Genomic DNA, 22,295 nt, shown 5'->3' with positions numbered 1-22,295 from the left:
CATTCTTTGATAACAAAGTCATCTGACAAATTGCAAGCAATGCTCTTTTATGCTTCCTAATAATCGTTCATATTTTTGTATCCTATTCCCAAATATCTTAGGTTGCCTGACATGCATTTAGCAATGATTAAATCAGCTTCTGTATCTGGGTATGTGACAACTACTATCAGGTACTAAGATACAATACTTGGTGACAGTGCTGTTTTAATCAGAATGATTTATTTGGCAATAAGCCTAAAAGATAACTATTTGTGTTAAAAGATAACTATTTGTGTTAAGCATAGTGTTGTAGTGGCTGAAAAACACATCTGTCAAAAAAGATAAATCATGAATTATAAGGTATTTTCCTACTAAATTCTTACAGTCAACTAAGCTTTTAACAAAATTCCCTAAGGAGGAAAAAGTCACTTTGGTCAGGGGGAGGGGATAGTGGAAAATGCTTATCTACATCACTTTAACTGTATCTTTAAAAATAAGCCCAAGGGTTGGGAATGTAGCTCAATGGTACAGTACTTGCCAACTCCTGGCTTCAGTCCCCAGTACCATGGGGAAAGAAAAAAGTCTCATCAGGAAAAAGATGACTTTTGGCTTAAGGATAATTGTTAATTTTGAAGTCACAAAATATCCTAAAAGAAATATTTCTCTGGAGATAATTATTCCATAATTCAGAATATTAATTATTCTGAGAGTAGAATCGGAGAATTTCAGAGTTGAAAGGGACTTAATAGACTGTTTAATACATCTTTTCATCTTGCAGTTACAGACAAGGTGATAAAATTTGAGAAACTAGGGACTGAGACTGTGGCTCAGTGGCAGAGCGCTTGCCTAGCATGTGTGAGGCACTGGGTTCCATCCTCAGCACAACATAAAAATAAAGTAAAGGTATTGTATCCATCTACAACTAAAAAAAAAAAAAATTTCTTTAAAAAATTTGAGAAACTAAGTGACTTGCTTACATTTATACAATTACTTAATAGAAGAAGCAGCACTAGAGGCTGGACCTAAATCAAATCTCAGAGCTGGGTATGATGGCACACATCCATAATCCCAGCAGCTCCCAATTCTTCTGCAGAAGCAGGAGAACTGCAAATTCAAAGTCTGCCTCAGCAATATAGTGAGGCCCTAAGCAATTTATCAAGATCCTGTCTTAAAATTAAAAAATAAAAACGGGTTGGGCATATGGCTCAGTGGTTAAGCATCCGTGAGTTTAATCCCTGATACCAAAAAAAAAAACCACCTAAGTCAAACCTCAGTATATTATTGTAAGATTATCAAATATCCAGTATAATTTAATATCAATAAATAAAATATATATCATTTATAATAATACATATTATTACATATTTTATTATAAAATACATATTCTTTATAATAATAAAAATCAGTAAAAGATGTTTAAAAATCTATTTCCATGCCATACAACTCTACCACCAATGTAAAAACTAACTTACTTGTACATTTTTCTAAGCTGAGAAGAAGCTTCAGGTGGAGAAGATGCCCACTAAACACAACAACAAAAAAATCTAATAAGCATATGTTTAAAAATGAAGGTCTATACTTGGAGAAGAAAAGGAAAGTGCAAGTTCATGTTGCTAACAAATATTCATTCCATGTGCCAACTGGTAAATATGAAGAGTCCTGGTATGGGAAAAGCGAACTCCTCCCCCCGTCCCCATGCTGAGATTGGAATATAAGTTAAGCAAGTACTTTACCGCTGAGCTACACTCCTAGCCCATACCATTTTAAATCATCCTAGAAAAGAATGATCCTAGTAAGAATCACTAACAGATGGTAAATGTAGGGGAAATATTTTATGAGAAGCATGTTTGCATGCCTTGAAAGTATCTCCCCACAGATTGCTTATAGATTATGAGGGAGAAAAGACATAACTACAGTGGAAAAATTGGGCAACACCTTGACTGAATGATCAAAATTAACTTCATAGTGAGGGGCAGATGGACATTATGCCCTGAGGACACATCACCAATGCCTGATTCTGGTCTGAAATGCTAAAACCTGAATCTCACCATGGGAAACAACAGAGAAATGTAATATAAGGAACGTTCCATTAAAAAAAAAAATCTACAAAAGTGTCCGTGTCAGAAAAGACAAAGGGGCTGGGATTGTAGCTCAGTGGTAGAGCACTTTCTTAGCATGTGTGAGGCACTGGATTCAATCCTCAGCTCCACATAAAAATAAATAAATAAAAGAGGTTAAAAAAAAAAGAAAAGAAAGAAAAGAAAAAAGAAATGCTTTCAACAACTTAAAAAAAGAAAGGCCAGATAAAGTATATGGAAAACATCCCAGATTAAAGAACACTAAAGAGGTAGGCAATTAAATACAACACATAACCTCAAGTTGGATCCTACACTAGAGGAGGAAAAATGTTATAATGGACATGATTGAGTACATTGATTAAATTGAAATAAAGATGACAGAGTAGATAATAGGATTGTGTTGGTCACAAATTTACTCAAGTTGATAACTGAGATAACAAACAGCTGTAATATAGATAACCAAAAATAAATGTCAAAAGTATATGAATGTGCATATAAAATATATATACACACATACATACGGATATGTATTTATATACACAGAGAAAACACTTAACAGAGCAAATCAAGATGTTATTTAATTGAACCTAGATTTAGAATAAACTGGAGCTCTGTGTTTTTATCTTATCCTTATAATTTTTCTCTAAGTTTGAAATTAAAAATTTTTCAAGAAATAAAAAGCCTACAAACATTTCCATTTCTTTGGGAGTACAGGTGGTAAACGGTGGCAAGTGGAAATACTCCACATGTGGAGGGGTGGCGGTAAAAACCAGCACACTGAAAGCAAGGTATTTCACATTGCCACATCTGTACATAGTGCTACATGAGTGTAAGTTTGTACCAAATTGAACTCAACAAGCCTAAGTACACCAGGCAGGAGATGGGTTGGACCACCTGGACCCACCAATGGGAACACTCACCAGGCTGGCAGTGAGCGAGGGCGCCGACTGGCCCAGGGCCTGGCTGCGCATGCGCACGAGGTTGGATGTCTCTGCTGAGGCTGGCCACGCCTGGCCAGCCACTGCATTTGGAAGGAGGTATCGTCCTGTTGGGGTTTAAAAAAAAATAAAGATAAGTCACAGGCAGACCGCAATAGTTCTATGACAGAGTTGGGTGTCTTCCTAGCCATCTTCTCTATTACTTCTGCCATAATGGGTTAGATTATGTTGTTAACAAAGAAAAACTGTTTGAAGTCAAGAGATCACGGGCGTGTTCTGACCCTGACTTTCCACAGAGACCCAAGCAAATCTCTTGATCTCCTGCACAAGTAGCTTTATCAGGGTAGGATGAAGTGGTTTTTCCCATCTGCATATTCCATTGGAATGTATTGAGAATATACATTAATACAAAAAGCGTTCCCTGCATCATGGAAATAAATGCATGCGTTTATAAATGTTATTTGAAAAACTCTAATGCAGAAAGAGTAGTGATCTAGGAATCAACTGAAAAAGAGTCTACACAGTGCAGATCATGACCGACAAAAGGAAGGGGTGGAATTCTTTCAAGGTGAAGTGGGGCTGATGCCCCTTTTCTCAGCTTCTCTCTCTGAAGCGCTGGTGACCATCCAACCATGTCTGCAGCATACATAATGGTACCCATTTGCATAAATCAGGACATCAATGTCAGTCTAGGTTCACTGAGCAATTTCCATCAACCTTGAACTCTAATATACACAGTGTATGCTTTTAAAAGTCAAATAGCTGAACTAATTCACATTGTTACTTCCTTGGTACAGGAATTAGACAAACATTGATATATATAAGAAATGAGGTTTTTGACTTCAGAAAAGTTAGGGTGGCCACAATCATTCACATAGTAATGAAGCTCAGTATAAACAGTCCCTGTCTGATTTTTATCTGCTTTGCTCCAATACTAGCACATGACTTGGCCACCACTTATTGAATGATGACAGGGTGAGTGAGCATTTTCTTCCCAGAAAACATAGGGACAATGAAACAAATGAACTCTCGTTGGAGGGCCAGATTTGTGAGGACTCCAGCTTTACTTCAGTAGCATCTGTTCCTTCTTTTTCCCCTTATGTATGCACCCAACAAGCACATCCCACTGGTCAATAACTATTATAATCTATTAACTATCAACAATATCAAAACACAGGAACTTGGAGCATCTCCTATCCATTGCCCAGGTAAGTGATCTAATGATTTATTTAACCCACGTGCTTTCAGAAATTTATATTTTAAATACAAAAGGAAAATGACATCTTATTTTGCCAAAATTGATCTTTCATTCTCTTATTACACAGTAAAATCACAGGCTCTAGATAAACCTTTTTGAGATTTTTCCCTATAGCTGAACAACATTGGGGAAGGAAGTTAACCTCTATTGGCCTTGTTTTGTTTTTTTTTTTTCTCACCTCTAAAATGGAGATGATAGAATCAACTACATAGAATTGTTTAAAGGACTGTGTGAGTAAAGCACTGGTACATGTTAGCTATTTAGCTGTAACAGTAGTCAAGATGGAAAGCATCTATTCTGATTAGGCTATGTTTGTTTTCATTCAAAAGTAGAAAATGTTACAAATAGAGAGAAGAGATATGATAAATGGTGGTATAAAGGTATATTAAGAATTGTATGCAAAAAATAAGAGAGCTCATGTATAATGGCATAATTTGGTGTGAACATACTTTATATATAGAGTTACAAAAAATTTGTGCTGTGAATGGATAATTATGAATGTAATGCACTCCACTATTGTTATGTATATAAGAAATAAATAAAAAGAAAGAAGAAAAAAGCAAATAAAATACTTTAAAAAAAAAGTAGAAAATGTATAAATATACAAAAAAAAGTCACCTAGAATCACACCAATAAAAATGACTCTGGACATGTCCATGATTTTCCTTCAGACTTTCTTTCTACAACCTACATTTTCTTACAAAAATAGTATCACATTGATTTTTATCACCTGCTTCCCACCATCCACACATAAGAGATTATGACCTTTTCCAAGCAAATAAACACAGCAACTGTCAATTAATTGGAACATGAACACCGTCATTGAAAACTCAAATATAATTAATTACCCTCTGTGATTCTGATCACGGTCTCAAAGACATTCAGACATACTTTGTTGAAGGGAATTTAAAATATAAAATCCAGAATTTTAATTTTTCCCTAGCCTTATTTTGAAATGTGAACTAAAAGCTGGACTAAGAGGGTTTTGAGAAAATTTTCCTCTTTAGGCTTCAAAGCAGGACACTTAGGGCAGCAAAACCAGACTGAATTTAGGAAAGTAGAATTACTATGACTTGAACAAATGGTTTCTTTAATAATTCTATCTGGAAGACCCCACTTGTTAAAAATATATCAACCTATTCAGTAATCTGAATGCATAGATTTGGGGGAGGGAGGTCCCTCCTGGGTCTCTTCCTATGTCTTTGATCTTATATTTCTTTTGTTTGTGTTTTGGAGAGAGACATGAAAGGGTACAGAAGCTACGTGATGTCAGCATTTAAATGACAGAGAATCCTCGCTGGCCTTACATTCATTCTGCCCCATATACTTTCTTTTTAAGAAAACTAATGGTAGGTGAAAAAACATCTGGAGAATCTAGTATAATCAGAGAAAAATTTAAAGGGCAAATATTTTATTTCAAGGAAAAAGTATACAAATTAGTCTCTCTTTTTTTCTTTTAGTAGTACCTAAAGAAATTTAACCAATATTAAGCTTTGATGAAACTGGCTAGTAGCTATATGCAGTTATATTTATTCCCTATTTTTTAGTATATATGATATTTTACAATATTACTTTTAATAGTTCTTATCAAAAAATGTGTTCTATACTCTCATATGTTAAACTACCCAGGAGCACTGGCAGTCCCTAAAGCCCAAGTGATAATGGGGACACTCTAAGGGTCCTAGTTGGCAAAGCAAGAAGTCAACGGAGAGGTCTGAGACAGGTAGTGGGAAAGAAGGAACCATACAGAACCTCCTCATCATCAAGACCAGCTCCTGGATAATCCTCAGTGCAGAACAGTCATGTGTTAGGATCCAGAGTGACTGAGACCAGGCGTAGCCCAGCAGGATATAAATCTGGACAGAATCCAGAAACAGCATCCTGAGCACAATGAAGGGACCCAGGCCCAGACCCCTTCTCTCTGTATACTTTGAGTCACATTTTGAATACTTCCATTTTGTTAAATCTCACAGGTTGTTGCAAGGTAAGTCAGCATACTGTAACCAAACTGGTAAACCCGTAACAAGATTTGCATGCTATCTTGTCCTCCTCTGGAATTACTGTCGAATTTAACATTATCATGTATGTCTTACTTGTTGCTAGCTCATGTGTAAATCCAATCTTGGTAATTAACATAAGGAATGCCTTTAATTCCTTTGTTAGCTTAACAGAGCCTAACCCAAAAGATGACACTTTGACATTCAAAAACAGTTCGAGCCTTAAACACAGGACAGAAAGGCCCTTGCCTGTAACAGTAAAAATTAATTGCTCTAGTTTTACATGACTTTAGAGTCAGACTGCTGATTTCCAATTCTGCACCACACAGCTAATTCCATTACTATGTCCCAAACTTCTCCAAGCTTCAGGTTCTTCAGCTGTAAAACTTGCACAAAACATGACTGTTGGAAAGTCTAAGATAGAAAATATATTCAAAAATTAATGCAATCAAAGAAACTTTAAAAATAAAAAGTGAAAAGAACTACCCAACATACATGGAATTAAAAGGAGAGGAAGAAATAAAGTCTTGTTAAGACAGTGCAAAAAAAAAAATTAGGAAGCATTTATATACATATACAATGAAATGTTTATAGACCTATAGTGGATAAAATTTTAGATACTATTGTTTGTACATAGATTTTTGTCCTAAGCAATCTTATGAATGTTACAAATTGGAGGGTCTGTTAATACATCACATGGGACATTTCATTCCTGCCTGGACCCCCATTAGTGTTAATAGGAAAAAGAGGACAACAGATGGATTTAAGGCAGTCATTAGAAGGCACTAACATACTGCCATAGTTGGTAGTGATTGCATCAAACTTTATATAAATTCACTTTCTGATGACTACCAAGAGCCTCTAGAAAGTGTGTTGCTGCTATATTCATGCATCATTTGCTGCCTACAATTTAAGAAAATTAGCATCTGTCAATGGCATTATTCAGCTGCACAGGGCGGAAATTAATGGATAATACCATTTCCAATTTGTCGTATGAGAGGTGAGCTTGCCTAGCAATCTGGTTGCTCTGTTTTAATACCGAATTGAGCTGCTTGTTCCAAATGGAACTTTGATCAGCTCTGTGCTCTTTAGAAACACGTTTCTAAAATCCTGCCATGCTCATTAACATATATTAAATATTTTCTACATAGTACTATAACTAGAAATTTAGAGGTAATAAAGAGAATCTGTTTTAAAGCTAGAATCAGTCAACCAGACTAATGTAAGAAACTATAAGATTTCAAACACAGAGATATAGATTGTTAGAACTTTTTAAACTGGTTATTGTGACTTCACAGAATGAGAGTGGGAAGTCTTGCAGCTTGCTTTGGTTATAGAGTAAGAATAGATTATTCAGTCTAAACGCAGATTGTGCCTTGGTTCTATCTAGGTTATATATCACCTCTCCTTGAATGCGCTTTCCTTTATTTCCATCCTGAATTCCAAGAAAACTAGAAGCAGGAACTTCATAAATGCAAGCTTTCAGATGAGATACATGCTTTCAAAGCACCCCAAAGGTACAACTGTCCCTAGGAAATAGGAAAACACCAAGTCAGCAATAACTTTCACAGAATGGCCATATAAAGAATTAAATATAGCCGCTGGAGATCTACTTTATCATTGGGGAATAATGGCACCTGACTAGATTTGAAAGCTTCCATTAAAAAAGCTCTGTGTCACCTGAAGTGCACAGATTGAGTAATCAGCCCGCCATCTTACATTTGGGGTTATTTCTCTTAGACTACAAGCAGGACATCAAAGAGAAAATAAAACCCAATAACTATATATAAAAAAAAGAATTGTTTTGATATGACTTTTTGTGATCGGTTATACATAAGAACTCTGAAATGCTTTGTTCACTCCTCTAAGATACCAACCAGGAAAAGAGGGAAACTAAGGTAGCAATGCATTGCTCCCAGGGGTTTGGGAAGGTAAGGGAGCCATATAAGGATATTAGAGAGAATGAGAGTAGCATTACAGAGGCTAAAGGGCTAGAAACAATGAGCAATGGTAAGCTGCCACTGCATTGGTGCCATGAGCAGGCAAATGGGGCCATATGCTCTGTTGGAAGGCCTTATTCTCTCAGCCTATATCTTTATAGATTTAGAGGTTTTGGCTACAAGCCCACTGCTTCTTCGGGATCTACTGCTCAACTCTCATAGAAGCTCCCAGAAAGTTCACCCTCCATTACATTGGAAAGAAAAAGTGAAAGCTGGCTTCAAAAAGATATTTGTATACCCATGTTCATAGTGGTACTATTCACAATAGACAAAAGGTACCAATAATCCAAATATCCACTGGTGAATAAATGGGTCAACAAAACATAGTGTATACCTACATAGTACATACATATATACATACATACACACACACACAATCCTTAGCGGTATAGCTAAAACCACTATGCCATATAGAGGAAATAATAATGGGATCCTTTTTTTTTTCTTTTGTCAAAAGGAGGTCTCTACATTAATCTACATAGACACCCACTATTGCAAATTACACTTAATAACTTAAGTCCTTCAAATCATTTGCAAGTCAGGGGATCTGAATTTTTAAAGAACCCTCCAAACTTTAGAAATAAAGAAAGGATAAAGACCACGATAAGTCACTGGCTGAATCTGGGCAGAACCCATGACTCAGCAGCCAGTGCCCTAAGGTGTACTCCATCATCATCCAGAGACTCTTCTTCTATGCCCCATTGCTCACTCCTAAACATTTGTTCCCAGTCGTCATGACTCTAGTCCTCGCAGGCAATTATAGCCTCCTTTATTCATCTTCAGTGGTGCTAGTACAACACAGGGACATGGTTCCTTTCATCTTCCTGCTCACATGGGTGACTGCCTTCCAATTTCTTGTCCCACTGTGAAAGAATGCCTGTACCTAGACAACATCAGCAGTGCTGCTAAATCATTCTTCTTAATGGCATAAATAAATATAATTTGAGAAACCAACAGACCTGTGACCAGAGAGTGCTGAAGTTCACTGACTCCTATATTGAGCTGCTGTTCTAGCCTTTAAAAAGAGTGCAGTGTGTTTTCTCATGTAAGAAGTCCAAAGCAGGGTCTTGACCCTGAGTCCTTAAAGGCAGCACTGCACACTGATCAGTGATCTCCAGTTGACAAAGCAACTAGAAGCTGAGCAAGAAAGCGTGCATGTCTTGGGAGGTTGATATCAGAGCAGGGATTGCTAATGGGGCATCAAGCTCTCCATCAAATTACCTATTTTGCTATCAGAATCAAATACAGAGGTACCCAGTTCACTTTTTAGAATATTATCACCACCATTCTACATTTAACATAGAATGAATGTCGAAGCAACATAACTAACTATAAGAGCCCGACGACAAAGCTAGAGGCATGCTTTGAAAGGAAGCTTGGAGTAAGGGAAGCAGGTATCAGAAGTTAACAGCTTCTCTTGGGCAAGCCCAGACAGACTGGGTACATGACAAATGTTTTAAGGAGTCACTGAAGCTCCAGTCCATGCTGTGAGAGAGCTAGGAACTTTTGAAAAATAACAGAACACACATGTCTACAATACAGAAATCAGAGCCTTTAGACAAACCATGAGGCTATGGAGCAGAATCTCAAGCTGCCGCTGCCACTGCCACTGTCAATCGTAGCTGTGGTTTTAAATCAAAAATAACTTCTGGTGTGGGCAATATGGCAAGGTGATTCAAGGCTGCAGGGGTTTCCATACCGTCGATTCCAAATAGCCACCCTGATACCCTCGCCATTTTATGACAAAAGGACAAAAATGCCAACCCAATGTATTTCTCAATGGAAAAACAATTCAAAGTCATAGAGAGATATTTGGCCTTTCTTTTTTCCTTACTTTCCCTTAATTTTTCTTAATGTGGTATTTCTTCTCTTTTGCCATGATGGACTCTCAAATTCTAGTTAGGACAGATATTAGGATCAAATCAGTTAATACATGTTGATAGAGCTTGGTCAGCTGAAATGCTTCCTTTTATTTTTTTTCTTTTATTAAGTGTATGTATTTTTAATTAGTGCATTGTAAATGTACATAATGGTGACATTCATTTACATATTCATATATGCACACGATATAACAATATAATTTGGCCAATATCATTCTCAGAATCTCCCCTTTCCCTCCCCACCTTCCTTGCTCTGTGTCCCTTTCCTCTACTCTATTGATATCCCTTTCATTTTCCTGAGATTCCCCTCCCCACAGCAGCCGTAAGACTTGTGTTATGACACTCCCTTTTCAGTGTACCAACACTCAGAAAATTCTCCTATTCTGCTTCTGCAATGATACCCAGCCCTGATCACCCATTTCCCATTGCAACCAGACCACCAAGGCAGTCTCCCGTCATGTGGTGGTTTTCTGGATTAAAAAAAAATTTTATTGAAAAAAATAATGATTTGACCCAAAACTCCAGTTACACAGACCAAAGGCAAATCTGACGATGTAAAATTGATTTTTAAAGAAGTATTAAATAGAGCCTACTCTAATGAGAACATGGTAACAAGAATCTGACACCAAACAGTGTTGCTTGGAATAAATGTCTGCCTGAGCAAGGGTACCCGAGGAGCTGGGTGGTGGCGGTGTCTAAGCGATGCCGGGCAGGGGTCAGAGTTAACATCTGCAATCTGGCCTCCCTCCATTCGTGTATTGAAATATAATTCAGTAGAATGAATTGCTAGACATGTCTAAACCCCCTGGGAAATGACAGATATTGATGAATGCTGCTGGCAAGATATATGGAAGGAAAAGGCAAATAAATAGAACCATTTTTTCTCAGAGTCATTTTGTGGCTATGTGGAGCAGCTGTTAAAGTACTTGTCAGTCCCCCTTCTCTCTTCCTCCTCCCTCCTTCTCCCTCTTCATACCTGCTTCCTTCACCCCTGTCTGAAACCTCTCCCAAGGACCAGGACCTTGACCAGTTCAAAATAATCATCAAATGAGGAAGAGTTGGTGCTTCCCTGGCACATTTTGGTTTCTCAACCCAGTTAGTGCCATCCTTGCCAAAATTTCACTCCATCTAAACGTGTTAGATGCCCCCTCCAGATCCTGGAAATAGCCTCATTTCTAAACTCATGAAATCAAACTGTTGATTTTGAGTCTAACACCATTTGACCCCAGTCACAAAGTTCATATTTCAAATTAAAACCTTAACCATACTGTAGCTTGTGACCATGGCTTTTTAACCTCCTAAGCCTCAGTTTCTCATAATCATTCTGTCAAATGGAAATGATGGCAATCCCAGGAAGCAATCATGAGAACTAATTTTTAGAATGTCAGTAAGGAGACGGTTGTACCCTAAGGCAAACAGAAGAGTGCAATAAACAATGACTTCTTATCTTCTCCACTTTCCATTGCTAAATATCTCTTCCTAACAAGAGTCTTCTACTTGGTGTCATCTCCAGACTGGATCAAATTCTGTCCAGCACCAGACATTTTGGGAATAACTGGTTCTCATTCCATTCACCAGGTAGACTCAGGCGCACAGAGTGGGAAAGCAGCTAGACAACCTGATTCACCATCCATTAACTAGAACCATGGATAACTTGCATTCCTTCTCTGAGATTCCCTTTCCTTACCACCTCTAGATGATAGTAGCTACCACATGTATAAAGTGACAAGCACACTACTGAACACAGTTTGCACTCAGGGGATGTTCTAGCTCCCTTTAAGGATGCTTTATGCATTTTACCATTGGCACTGAAGCCACAAGCAGCGGTGCTACTGGCCTTACCTCCCACCATCATAATACCTGCTTCTCCATGTAGGTGCATATGTACAAGTGCCACATGTTTCTGGACACAATATGCTCCACTACATTGTAAACTCTGTATGTACTATAATGGGATCTCATCTGTCCCTATAGCCCCTCATCATCCCTAGTACAATACCCCATACCTGGAACCGAATGGACTGTTACAGAATCACATACTTAATACTCCTTTCTATCTCTCATATACAGTTCTCCCAGGGACTATATTTTTCCATACTTTTCCACACTGCCTAGAAGAGTACTCAATTTTTGTCCATTTGTTTCATAATAATAACAATGAAAAAGACTCATAGGCCTCAAACTTGATATAAAGGAGATCATATCACTTTTCTTGGTTTTGATTTTTCTCTTCTAAAACCCATTTCCAACTCAAGAGTCTGCCACCTCCATGAAATGATGCATATTTTCAATGTAAGCTGATTAACTTATTATAATAGAGAACAATTTGTACTTAGTCTCTTATTTTTTTGGAGACATTATGAAACTTGCTCAATAATACTTCTTTGCACCCACAGATGCTTTAATTGATGCATCCAAATGTCACTAGCTGTCCTGTGATGCTAAACATTTTTGACAACTGCCCTACATCTAAACAGTTATAAAGGAAGCCAAGGAGGAGTTGAGGACCAGAAGCTTTAAAAGAGAAACAAAAAGAACAAAAGTACCCTTAGAGGGGATTAAAAAAAAAAAAAAACTCCACATTGCCATCTAAGCAGAAATATCCAGCCTAGCCCAAATTTCCTAACAGGTTCTCTATTTTTATAAGGAATTTTCTATATACAGCTTAGTTCACAAAATCATATTTCCATGTATAGTTCTTTGGAATAGCTTCCAGTACCATGCTGGATGTATTCCAAAAAGATTTCAAATTCTTTCTCCTCAAAGACAATGTCTATGTTTGCTCCCTAAAGAATATAATATTTTAGTTTTAAGAAATGCTTGTTAGCCAGGCATGGTGGCACTTGCCTGTAATCCCAGTGGTTGGAGAGGCTGAGGCAGGAGGATATCAAGTTCAAAGCTAATCTCAGCAACTTAGTGAAGCCCTAAGCAACATAGTGAGACCCTGTCTCAAAATAAAAAATAATAGATGTTGGGGTGTTGCTCAGTGGTTAAGTACCCCTGGTTTTAATCCCTGGTACCAAAAAAAAATGCTTGTTAATAGTCTGCTGTCATATATAAATAAAAAAATAAATAAAAAGAAGCAGCTAGAACTCTAGAATAGGACCATTAAAACACTCATTCAAAACAGCACTTCTCAGAAGGTTGAGACATGAGGATTGTGAGTTCAAAGCCAGCCTTAGCAAAAGCCAGGCACTAAGCAACTCAGTGAGACCCTGTCTCTAATAAAATACAAAATAGGGCTGGAGATGAGACTCAGTGTTTGAATGCCCCTGAGTTCAATCCCTGGTTAAAAAAAAATCAAACAAACAAAAAACCCACTTAATAGATCTCCAACTCTTCCAAATGGCAAGTAATTCAAGATCCCTGTGTGTCCGGAGTGAGAGGTCTCAGCAACTGTATAACCTGCCCTTCCACTTCATTTATTAGGAAGGTTAGTTCATGCCCACACTATCTGGCAAGAGGATCTGGGCAATATTGTTATCCCAGCAATGATTCCCCCATCCTGAATTAAATCCTAACAAATATCTAAGTGCTTTACCAAACATAACAATGCTCTTGTCTTTAAGGAGAGACGAATCAAAGCCAAGATTATTGTCATGATTGTCTCCATACTACCTGAAAATGAATGGCAGGTATAGAGTTGGAATTCAGTCTTTTCATTTCTGGTCTATTACTTAGCCACTTACTACTTCTGAAAGCTCAGATGACATTAAGTAGCTATGAACTCCAAGGTCATTGCCTCATATTTTACAGTCACGAGTTTTGCCAGGATCCTCAACATTCCTTTTTAGAGAATTCAGATATGCTTATGGGCAAAATCAGTGGGCTGAGGCAGGGGAAGACAGCCACATGGTCATCCCAATTACCCTGCAAATGGTTATCTCTCAAGTTCTGAAGCCTGATCATTTTCTTTTAGCCATTCCTTTAAATGCATTTAATCTCCATTATTTGAATCCACAGAGAGCAAGGTGATTATCTTGAAGGCATTGTAATGGAGCATAGGCACACAGACCTTCACAAGTCATAGAGATTAGATCTGCTTGGGGTCATCCACAAAGATGGCCCAGGCTTCAACATAACTAAGTAGCTAGAGAGGAAAAATAAAACATGAAAAGAATGTTGCATTATAATACCTGTAACCTCTGGCTATTCATGTCATGCAGGGACCTATGAGGCAACATGTCTAATAATGCCTGGCTACAGAACCATTCCAGTATTTACTAATGGGATAGCCCAATTTAATGAATACAAATACAAATACCTTGACAAAATTTGAATTCAAATGCATTTAAATATGTATGCTCTAAATGCTGCATTGGACATACCATATACTAAAGATTATTTCTTTATCTGAATTTATTTGAAATTTAATTGAGCATCCCATGTTATCTGCACTCTATTTACTGAGCTCTTAGAATTTGTAATGTGTAGACCTTTGCTTTGAGGATACAAAGAGAAAATTCTTAAAGTATCAGGAGAGAGAGTAAAGGAGGAGAGTTTGTAAAAAAAAAAAATAACATTAGGTTTTTAGAATGGAATTTGGATATAAATGGGCTTTAAAAACCATGTTCTTTAGGGGCATGGTTATATGCTTGTAACCCCAGCAATTTGGGAGGATAAGGTAGGAGAATCCTAGATTCAAGGCCAGTCTGGGCAACTTAGCAGAGATTCTGTCTCAAAAATAAAAAAATAAGCTGAGTTCAGTGGCACATACCTGTAATCCCAGCAGCTTGGGAGGCTAAGGCAAGAGGACTGAGAGTTCAAAGCCAGCCTCAGTAAAGGCAAGGCCCTAAACAATTCAGTAAGACCCTGTTTCTAAATAAAATACAAAATAGGGCTGGGGATGTGGCTCAGTGGTCGAATGTCCCTGAGTTCAATCCCCAGTACCCCCAAAAAATAAATAAAATTGGGCTGGACGTGTAATTTAGTGGTAGAGTGCTTGCCTAGCCTGCCACAAAGCCCTGATTTCAGTACCCAATACAAAACACATACATGCACACACCATGTTCTTTATTTTTCTGTTCTACTCCCTAAAGGGGTGGGAGAGCAAGACTCATCACCCTGTGCTTATGATATATTGTTTTCCCTTTCCTTTTTGTTATTGGTATATACTACTGCAGCTACGAGCTATCGAGACAGAGCAAAGCAAAACAAAACCTGTGCACTGAGATTACTGAGCCGCCAAAACAAAGTCAGAAACAGTGGGTTACGCTGTTCTTGCTATTTAACAAAAAGAAGAATCGAAGTTTATTGGATCAATCTAAACCATTTTTCATTGTTTCTGAGACCAGAAAGATTTGTTTCAGAGACTAATAAAAAGTTAGTGATATACACAATTTTTACTGCCCTTCAGAGTAACTTAGGACCAAAAAAAAAAAAAAATTCAAGTACTTCCTACATTATAGGATGCTAAATAAAAGCCAAGGGTGCAATGCAGTGTGCGCACACACACATGTACACATATAGACTTCCACGTGTGTTACTTGACAATGTACACACCTCTTCTTTATAGGAATGGGAAGCTGGGGGCTTAACTGCCTTATGCTAAAAGGCTTATGCTAAAGCCTTCCTATAGCAGAATTTGGAGCAGTATTAATAAGTTACAGTGGCCATGGTTTGTTTTAGTTTGCATTAGGTTACTTAGTTTTTTACTAACAAAGTACGTGGGACTGTGTAAAGTATAAGGAACAGAAATTTATTTCTCACAGTTTTGGGGACTGGCAAGTTCAAGCCAAAGGGCTGGTACTTGGTCTGATGAGAACCTATCTCTGTGTCCTCACAGGGCAGGAGACAGAAGGGCAGGGAAGCTAACACTTTCTAAATGCTCTTTTAAAAGGGTCTTAACTGCCAGGCGCAGGAGGATCATGAGTTCAAAGCCAGTCTCAGCCAAGTGAGGTGCTAAGCAACTCAGTGAGACCCTGTCTCTTAATAAAATACAGCTGGGGATGTGGCCAGTGGTCCAGTGCCCCTGAGTTCATCTTAACTAGCATTGTGATGCACACCTGTAATCTTGGCTACTCGGGAGGCTGAGGTAGGAGGATTCCAAGTTAGAGGCCAGCCTGGGCAATTTAGCAAGACCTTGTGTCAAAGCTAAAAAATGGCTGGAGATGCAGCTCCGTGGCAGAGCACTTCTGGGTTGAGTCCCCAGTATTACATTTAAAAAGGTGGTGGGGGATCCTTTAATCTCATTAAAGTGGGAGGTACCCCAAGGCCTAGTAAGAGGCTCTGGTCTTACTGCTACCACATTGGCATCACCATCATTCTGTCTGTGTTCTTACCCATAAAGAAGGAAGCAGGCATTGAAATGGCCTTGTTCTCTCTTTCACAGATTTTTCCCCAGTGAGCATTTCAGCAATCAGTTAAAAGCAAGGAGGGGACTTTCCCTCCACCTGCATAAAGCCCCAGGTCTGATTCAGGTGCCTGCGACATTACTGTCAAAGAACAGAGAAATTATCTGGCAAGGCAGACACAAGGAAATAAATTTAGCCCTGACAATATGTGTTGATTAAGTACTTGAATGACAACGGAACATGACAAAGACAAATGTAGGCTACTACCACTCGAGTCATTAATATATCAGAAACACTAATTTTTATAAATCTTTAAACTTCCCGGTTGGTGGCATTGGCACTTCTTGGCCTACTTTTTTTCCTGTGGAGCTGACATACAGTCAGCATCAATGTCAGTTTCCATCCAGGAAGTTAAAAAACATCTACATCCCCAGTGGCTTTGATTAGCCACTGAAAACAAGTTTTAAGCAAGAGATGGATAACTGGGTGTGCTCAGCTTCAGAGAGGAGAGACAGGACACCTACTGGTGTATGCTGCTAGAGGGGAAAGTAGGAAGGGAGCATACCTTCTACAGAAGTGTGTGTGTGTGTCTGTGTGTGTGTGTGTGTGTGTGTGTGTGTGTGTGTGTGTGTGAGAGAGAGAGAGAGAGAGAGAGAGAGAGAGAGAGAGAGAGAGAGAGAGAGGGAGGGAGGGAGAGAGAGGGAGGGAGGGAGGGGGAGGGAGGGAGGGAGAGGGAGGGAGGGGGAGGGAGGGAGGGAGGGAGAGGGAGGGAGGGAGAGGGAGGGAGGGAGGGGGAGGGAGAGGGAGGGAGGGAGGGAGAGGGAGGGAGGGAGGGAGAGGGAGGGAGGGAGAGGGAGGGAGGGAGGGAGGGAGGGAGGGAGAGGGAGGGAGGGAGGGAGAGGGAGGGAGAGGGAGAGGGAGGGAGAGGGAGAGGGAGGGGGGAGGGAGAGAGAGAAGGAGAGAGAGACAGAGAATGAATATGGGGTCTAGAAAGTGAGAGAAAATGAAGGGAAACCATTCTCTGAAAAGACTACACCACTCTCATCTTGGTAGCTAAAATTATTTACTGTTCAAACTTAAAGGGATCTTGAGGGTATAGGATGTGCTATGGTTTGCCCCACCAAAACCCGTGTAGGAGCTTGATCCACAGTGTAACTGTGTTAAGAAGTAGTGGACACTGAGAGAAGTGTGAGGTCTCCTGGGAGTTAGGTCTCACCAGAGCCAGTTAAGACTCAAGGGGCTGAATCCCTCATCTCCAGAGCCAGTAGGTACAAAGAAAGCAAGGTGACTTTCTCTTTCTCCCCTTCTCTTCCTTTCCTTTCCTTCTCTGTTTCTCTCTCTTTTTCATACGCACATGCTCCATCCACACACATTTGCTTGTCATGATGTAGCACAAAGCCCTCACCAGAAGCCAACCAGATTTGTCTGTTCCACCTTGTGCTTCTCAGATTATAGAATGATGAGCCACAATAAACCCCTTTCTTCATAACTTACCCAGTCCCAGGTATTTTATTATAGCAGCACTAAACAAGATAGGGCCCAAATACTCATTTTGCAGACAAGGACACTGATAATCAGAGGCAAAGGTATGGCAACTTAGCAGTTGACTCAGGGCTAGCATCTTGGGCCACAGATCCCCATTTCACTTCCTTCCCGTTGAAAGCTGAAACAGCAGCATAAGATATTAAGGTGGCTCTCCATGTCTATTGCTTTCTATCTTTAAATGCCACTCCATCTAATCCAGGTGCCCTGTTCTCTTTCTGATCTACAGGTTCCCTAGGTACTATGGCATTGCACCCAACTACCATGCCTCTATTGTCCACGGGATTCACATACAGTCTGATTTACTAATTCCAGCACATGTGCAGTTGTCACCTCACATGCACAGCCATGCAGTGGCACTGCTGTTTGATTGTTCACAACAAGAAAATGACACTAGAAGAGCTAGAAGTTACCTATGTCTAACACAGACATGGGTCCCAATGTGGTGAGCAATGGCTTCCCCCAGGCTCTTGCCTTCCTCAGTCTACTTCTTCCTCCCCAATAACTCCAGTGCTGAGTGTGAGATTTAATAGTTAGTGCTAATTTCTATTATTTTAATTAAGATTTCACACCCTTAATTATTACATAATCAGTTCAAGTTTTGTGGTTTCCTCATTTATACAAATGACTCAAAGAAAGCTCAAACTACTTCATCTCTATATGGGCTACACATCTAAGGAGATGAGTTTGGATCAGCAAGCTTTTGGGGACCTAAACATGTATGGTGAGTGAAGGATCAAAAACCAGGCCCATATTTCAAAAATCTAGAAGAAAGGATTTTAAGTGTTTTTACCATAAGGAAATGATAAATGTTTGAGGAAGCAGATATATCTAAACCTGATTTAAATACTACCCATTACACATTACTGAAATATAACATGATACTCAATAAATATATCCAAATTTTATTTTTTGTGTATTAATTGAAAATAAATTTAAATCAAATTTTAAAATATAACTAAATAAATTCTAGTTTTAGACTGAAAAAAAAAAAACTGGGCCCAACCATACTCAGGCCAAAATCTATTTCATTAGAATTAACAGATTTTCAAGTAAGTGAAAAGAAATAAGAAAGAAAGAAACCAACCAGTGAAAAGAAAATGATTAGACCTCTTCAAAAAATTCAGTGCCTTGATAAAATGCTATAAGAAAAAGAAATCAGTTTCTTACTGTAAAGGGAATTTTAAGAACAAATAACTTGAATTTTTGATGTATGAATTCAGTAAATTCATTTCTTTCCTCAGGAAGGGCCCAAGTCCATCATTTACAGCATTACACTAGAACACAAAGGGGACGGGGTGCATTGTGCTTTGTGGATTTGACATCTATAAATTCTTGTTTTCTTTTTGTTAAGTTTCTTCATTAGCCTAACTGATCCAGAAAACAACTCCCTTACAGAAATACATTTAGATACATACATGCTAGCAAATAGTTTAAAATGACATTCTCTTCTTTGGTGTGCTTTGAATGATTTCAGTTGCTGGAGTTGGGTTGTTATATCTAACATACCCAGCTAAAGGTCAAGAAGACCAACTTCTTTTGCAGGTGACAGTGGTTTAACTGTGTCTGATTTCCTGCCCTAGCAGTCTCAAAATTCTAGATCAAGTTGACTTAAGGCCCAATCTACCTTCTGCTCCACAAAAGGAACAGAATCATAAACCAGCCCCCTTTTAAGGTCGTCGGAATTAACACTCAGAACTATGTTTTAATTCTGTCCTATCTGTACAGAATTGTAAAGTGGGTTTCTGAAAAGCCAGATTTGCTGAAGTAGTCTCTAAAGCTCACTAATATATCAAAGAAAATAACCCCCTCTCTCAGATGTCTCTGAGTGTCAGGAAATGCATTGTATTCTCCCAGTCTTCATTAAGCCTCTTTCTTTAATTCTGCATTTGTGCCTGACTCCTTGCCTCTCCAAAGGGTTCCATGGTACAAAATGCCTAAAGGAGAGAGTCCATGTCCATGGGGAGCAGGCAACCTGCCACTGAAAAAAAATGGTGGCCACTTGGCAGTTACTACACAGTAGGTGACCCAGTGCCTGGGAAACTGGGTATGAACGCACGTTAGAGGGGCAATGACTCATCAGGAGACCATCTGCATGGAAGATGAGCTCCAGCAGAAGGTTCCCTGACAAAGAGCCACTGGGAGGCAGCATCTGCCAAAATGGGTGACAGCTGTGTGTTCCATTAAGCCTGTCTCAGGAGACCTTTCTATCCCGATGAGAAAAACTGCAGACACTTACAAAAATACACCAAAATACTCACCTTCCATGAAGAACATACGGATAAGAAAAAATATGTGTGCATATGTGTATGTATGTATATGTGTGTGTATGTATGTGTGTGTGTGTGTGTGTGTGTGTGTATATATATATATATATACACACACACACATATCTATGGACTGACACAAGAGCTATAAAGACCATGAATGGCTTTAAAGGCTTCTTGAAACCATGCACTGTCACTGGGAAGAAAATGCTGATGGAATTGCCTTTTTATGGCCTGGTGACTCCAAAAAAATGGGTAGAGACATTCCCCAGCTTCATAAACTCTTGATTGATGAACTACACAATTTTATAAGTTCTGAAACAGAGAATGCACCAACTAAAAAGAATCCCGGCCCTCCATTATATGCCTTCAGTGCACAGTTTTACAAGTATTAAACAATAAAACAAGTAGAAGCAAAAAAATTTTAAATCAGTAAAACTTTAAATATAAATTATTTGTGGATCTGTTTTTTTCTATTAGCCAAGAGCCAAAGGATTCAAAAAGTATAACAAGAAAGCAATGACTTTAAGAATTGTGACAATCTTTGCCCCTGAAAATTTCAAAACGTGCCAGATTTCAAAACATTAGTGTTTCAGGCATCCTTCAGAAGGGGGCAGTTAAGGGAAATGGAGCCCATCCACTATTCACTCCTCAGCCCCATCACACCCAATAGCATGTTTCAAGACCGCTGTCCAAGCTCCCCCTCTGGCTTGAGCCCTGAAAAATCCCACCATAGGTGCCAAAACTTCTCTTTCCTATAAGGCTCGGGTCCACCCTCTCCACCATTCTCTTGAATAGGAAATCCCTTGACCAGGGATTTCTGCTATGTCCCATGGATTCCATATACCCAGTATCAACATTTCCCTGAGGCCTTAACCTTTTCCTCAAACATGTAGACAGGCTTTACTTTCAATTCGCAATTTCAGAGTTTGACTGGTATCAATGCGCCCAAGAAATACCTTCTACACTCAGAGCTCTGCTTTCTATTCATCATACCTGTTTCACACTTCCTTCTCTCCTTCGCTCCCATATAACCCTCTAACACCCATTCAAGTCTCTCACATCGCAATGAAGAAAAATAAAGCAAGGCTATTAAACTACCTTAAAAAACAAAGCAGCTGAGGTACAGCTCAGTGGTAGAGTTCAGTGGCCTAATATGCATGAGGCCCCGGGTTCAATCCCCAGCACCACCACACCTCAAAAAACCCAAATGTATTAAAATCAGTAATAAACTTATTTTTAGATAATGCAAATTCATATGCAGTAGTAAGAAAACAGAAATATCCCAAATATTCCTCTTTACCCAGTTTCCCCCTTGGAAGCATCTTGAAAAACTACTGCACAATATCATAAGAAAAGTACTGATCCAGAAACGGTCAAGATACAGAACATTCCCACAACCAAAAGCATCCTTCATGCTGCTGCCCACCTTCATCCTTCATGCTTCATGCTCCCACCTCACCTGCTCTTTCAGTCCTAGAAACCACTGATCACTTCATTTCTCTAATTTTGTCATTTCCAGCCTGTTATATAAAAACGGAGCTATAGAGCATGTAACCCACTGGAATTGGCTTTTGTTTTTGTTAGTATAATGCTTTGGAGAGCCACCCAGGTTGTTGTATCCATAGCCTATTTCTTTTTATTGCTGAATGGTGCTATGTGGTATAATGTCCCTAACCTACCTATTTTTACATCTGTTTTCTCCTCCTCCTTCCTGACACAATGAAGGAAGTGCCTCATCCAGTGCTCTGGATGTCCCAGTCCTGCATTTGCTTCTTTGGCTATCACGGGTATCACCCACACCATCCTCAACACCTTATGATGCCATCCAGTGGCTCCCACAGCAGGACGGCTCTCTCTGGCCTCTCGAGTCTCTTCTAGCCCACACCTTTTATTTCTAGCTCCTTTCACAGCAAAACTTCTCAAAAGTGCTCTCTCTGCTCTCATCTATAGACACATAAGGGAGCTCTAATTCCTGAAATACCATTTTCTCTTAATCCACTCCACCCTCACTTCCACCTGAACCACGTCATTACTTTCTTAAGGTTACTCAACAACCACGT

At 39.0% G+C, this 22,295-nt stretch overlaps 1 protein-coding gene across 1 annotated transcript in view; it reads right to left on the bottom strand.

The window, feature by feature from the left end:
- Positions 1 to 2,917: 2,917 nt before the first annotated feature.
- Positions 2,918 to 22,295, bottom strand: part of LOC113184234 (microtubule-associated serine/threonine-protein kinase 4-like) — a 180,717-nt gene continuing 161,339 nt past the window's right edge. Inside the window, exon 3 of the mRNA XM_026390873.2 lies at positions 2,918 to 3,102. Within this exon, the coding sequence (XP_026246658.2) occupies positions 2,918 to 3,102 (185 nt within the window). The remainder of the gene's footprint in view (positions 3,103 to 22,295) is intronic.

This window comes from Urocitellus parryii, chromosome 1 (assembly GCF_045843805.1).
Source record: "Urocitellus parryii isolate mUroPar1 chromosome 1, mUroPar1.hap1, whole genome shotgun sequence".
NCBI classification, from domain to species: Eukaryota; Metazoa; Chordata; class Mammalia; order Rodentia; family Sciuridae; genus Urocitellus; species Urocitellus parryii.
The sequence above is the reverse complement of the archived record's forward strand: the minus strand, read 5'-3'. Positions and strand labels throughout refer to the sequence as shown.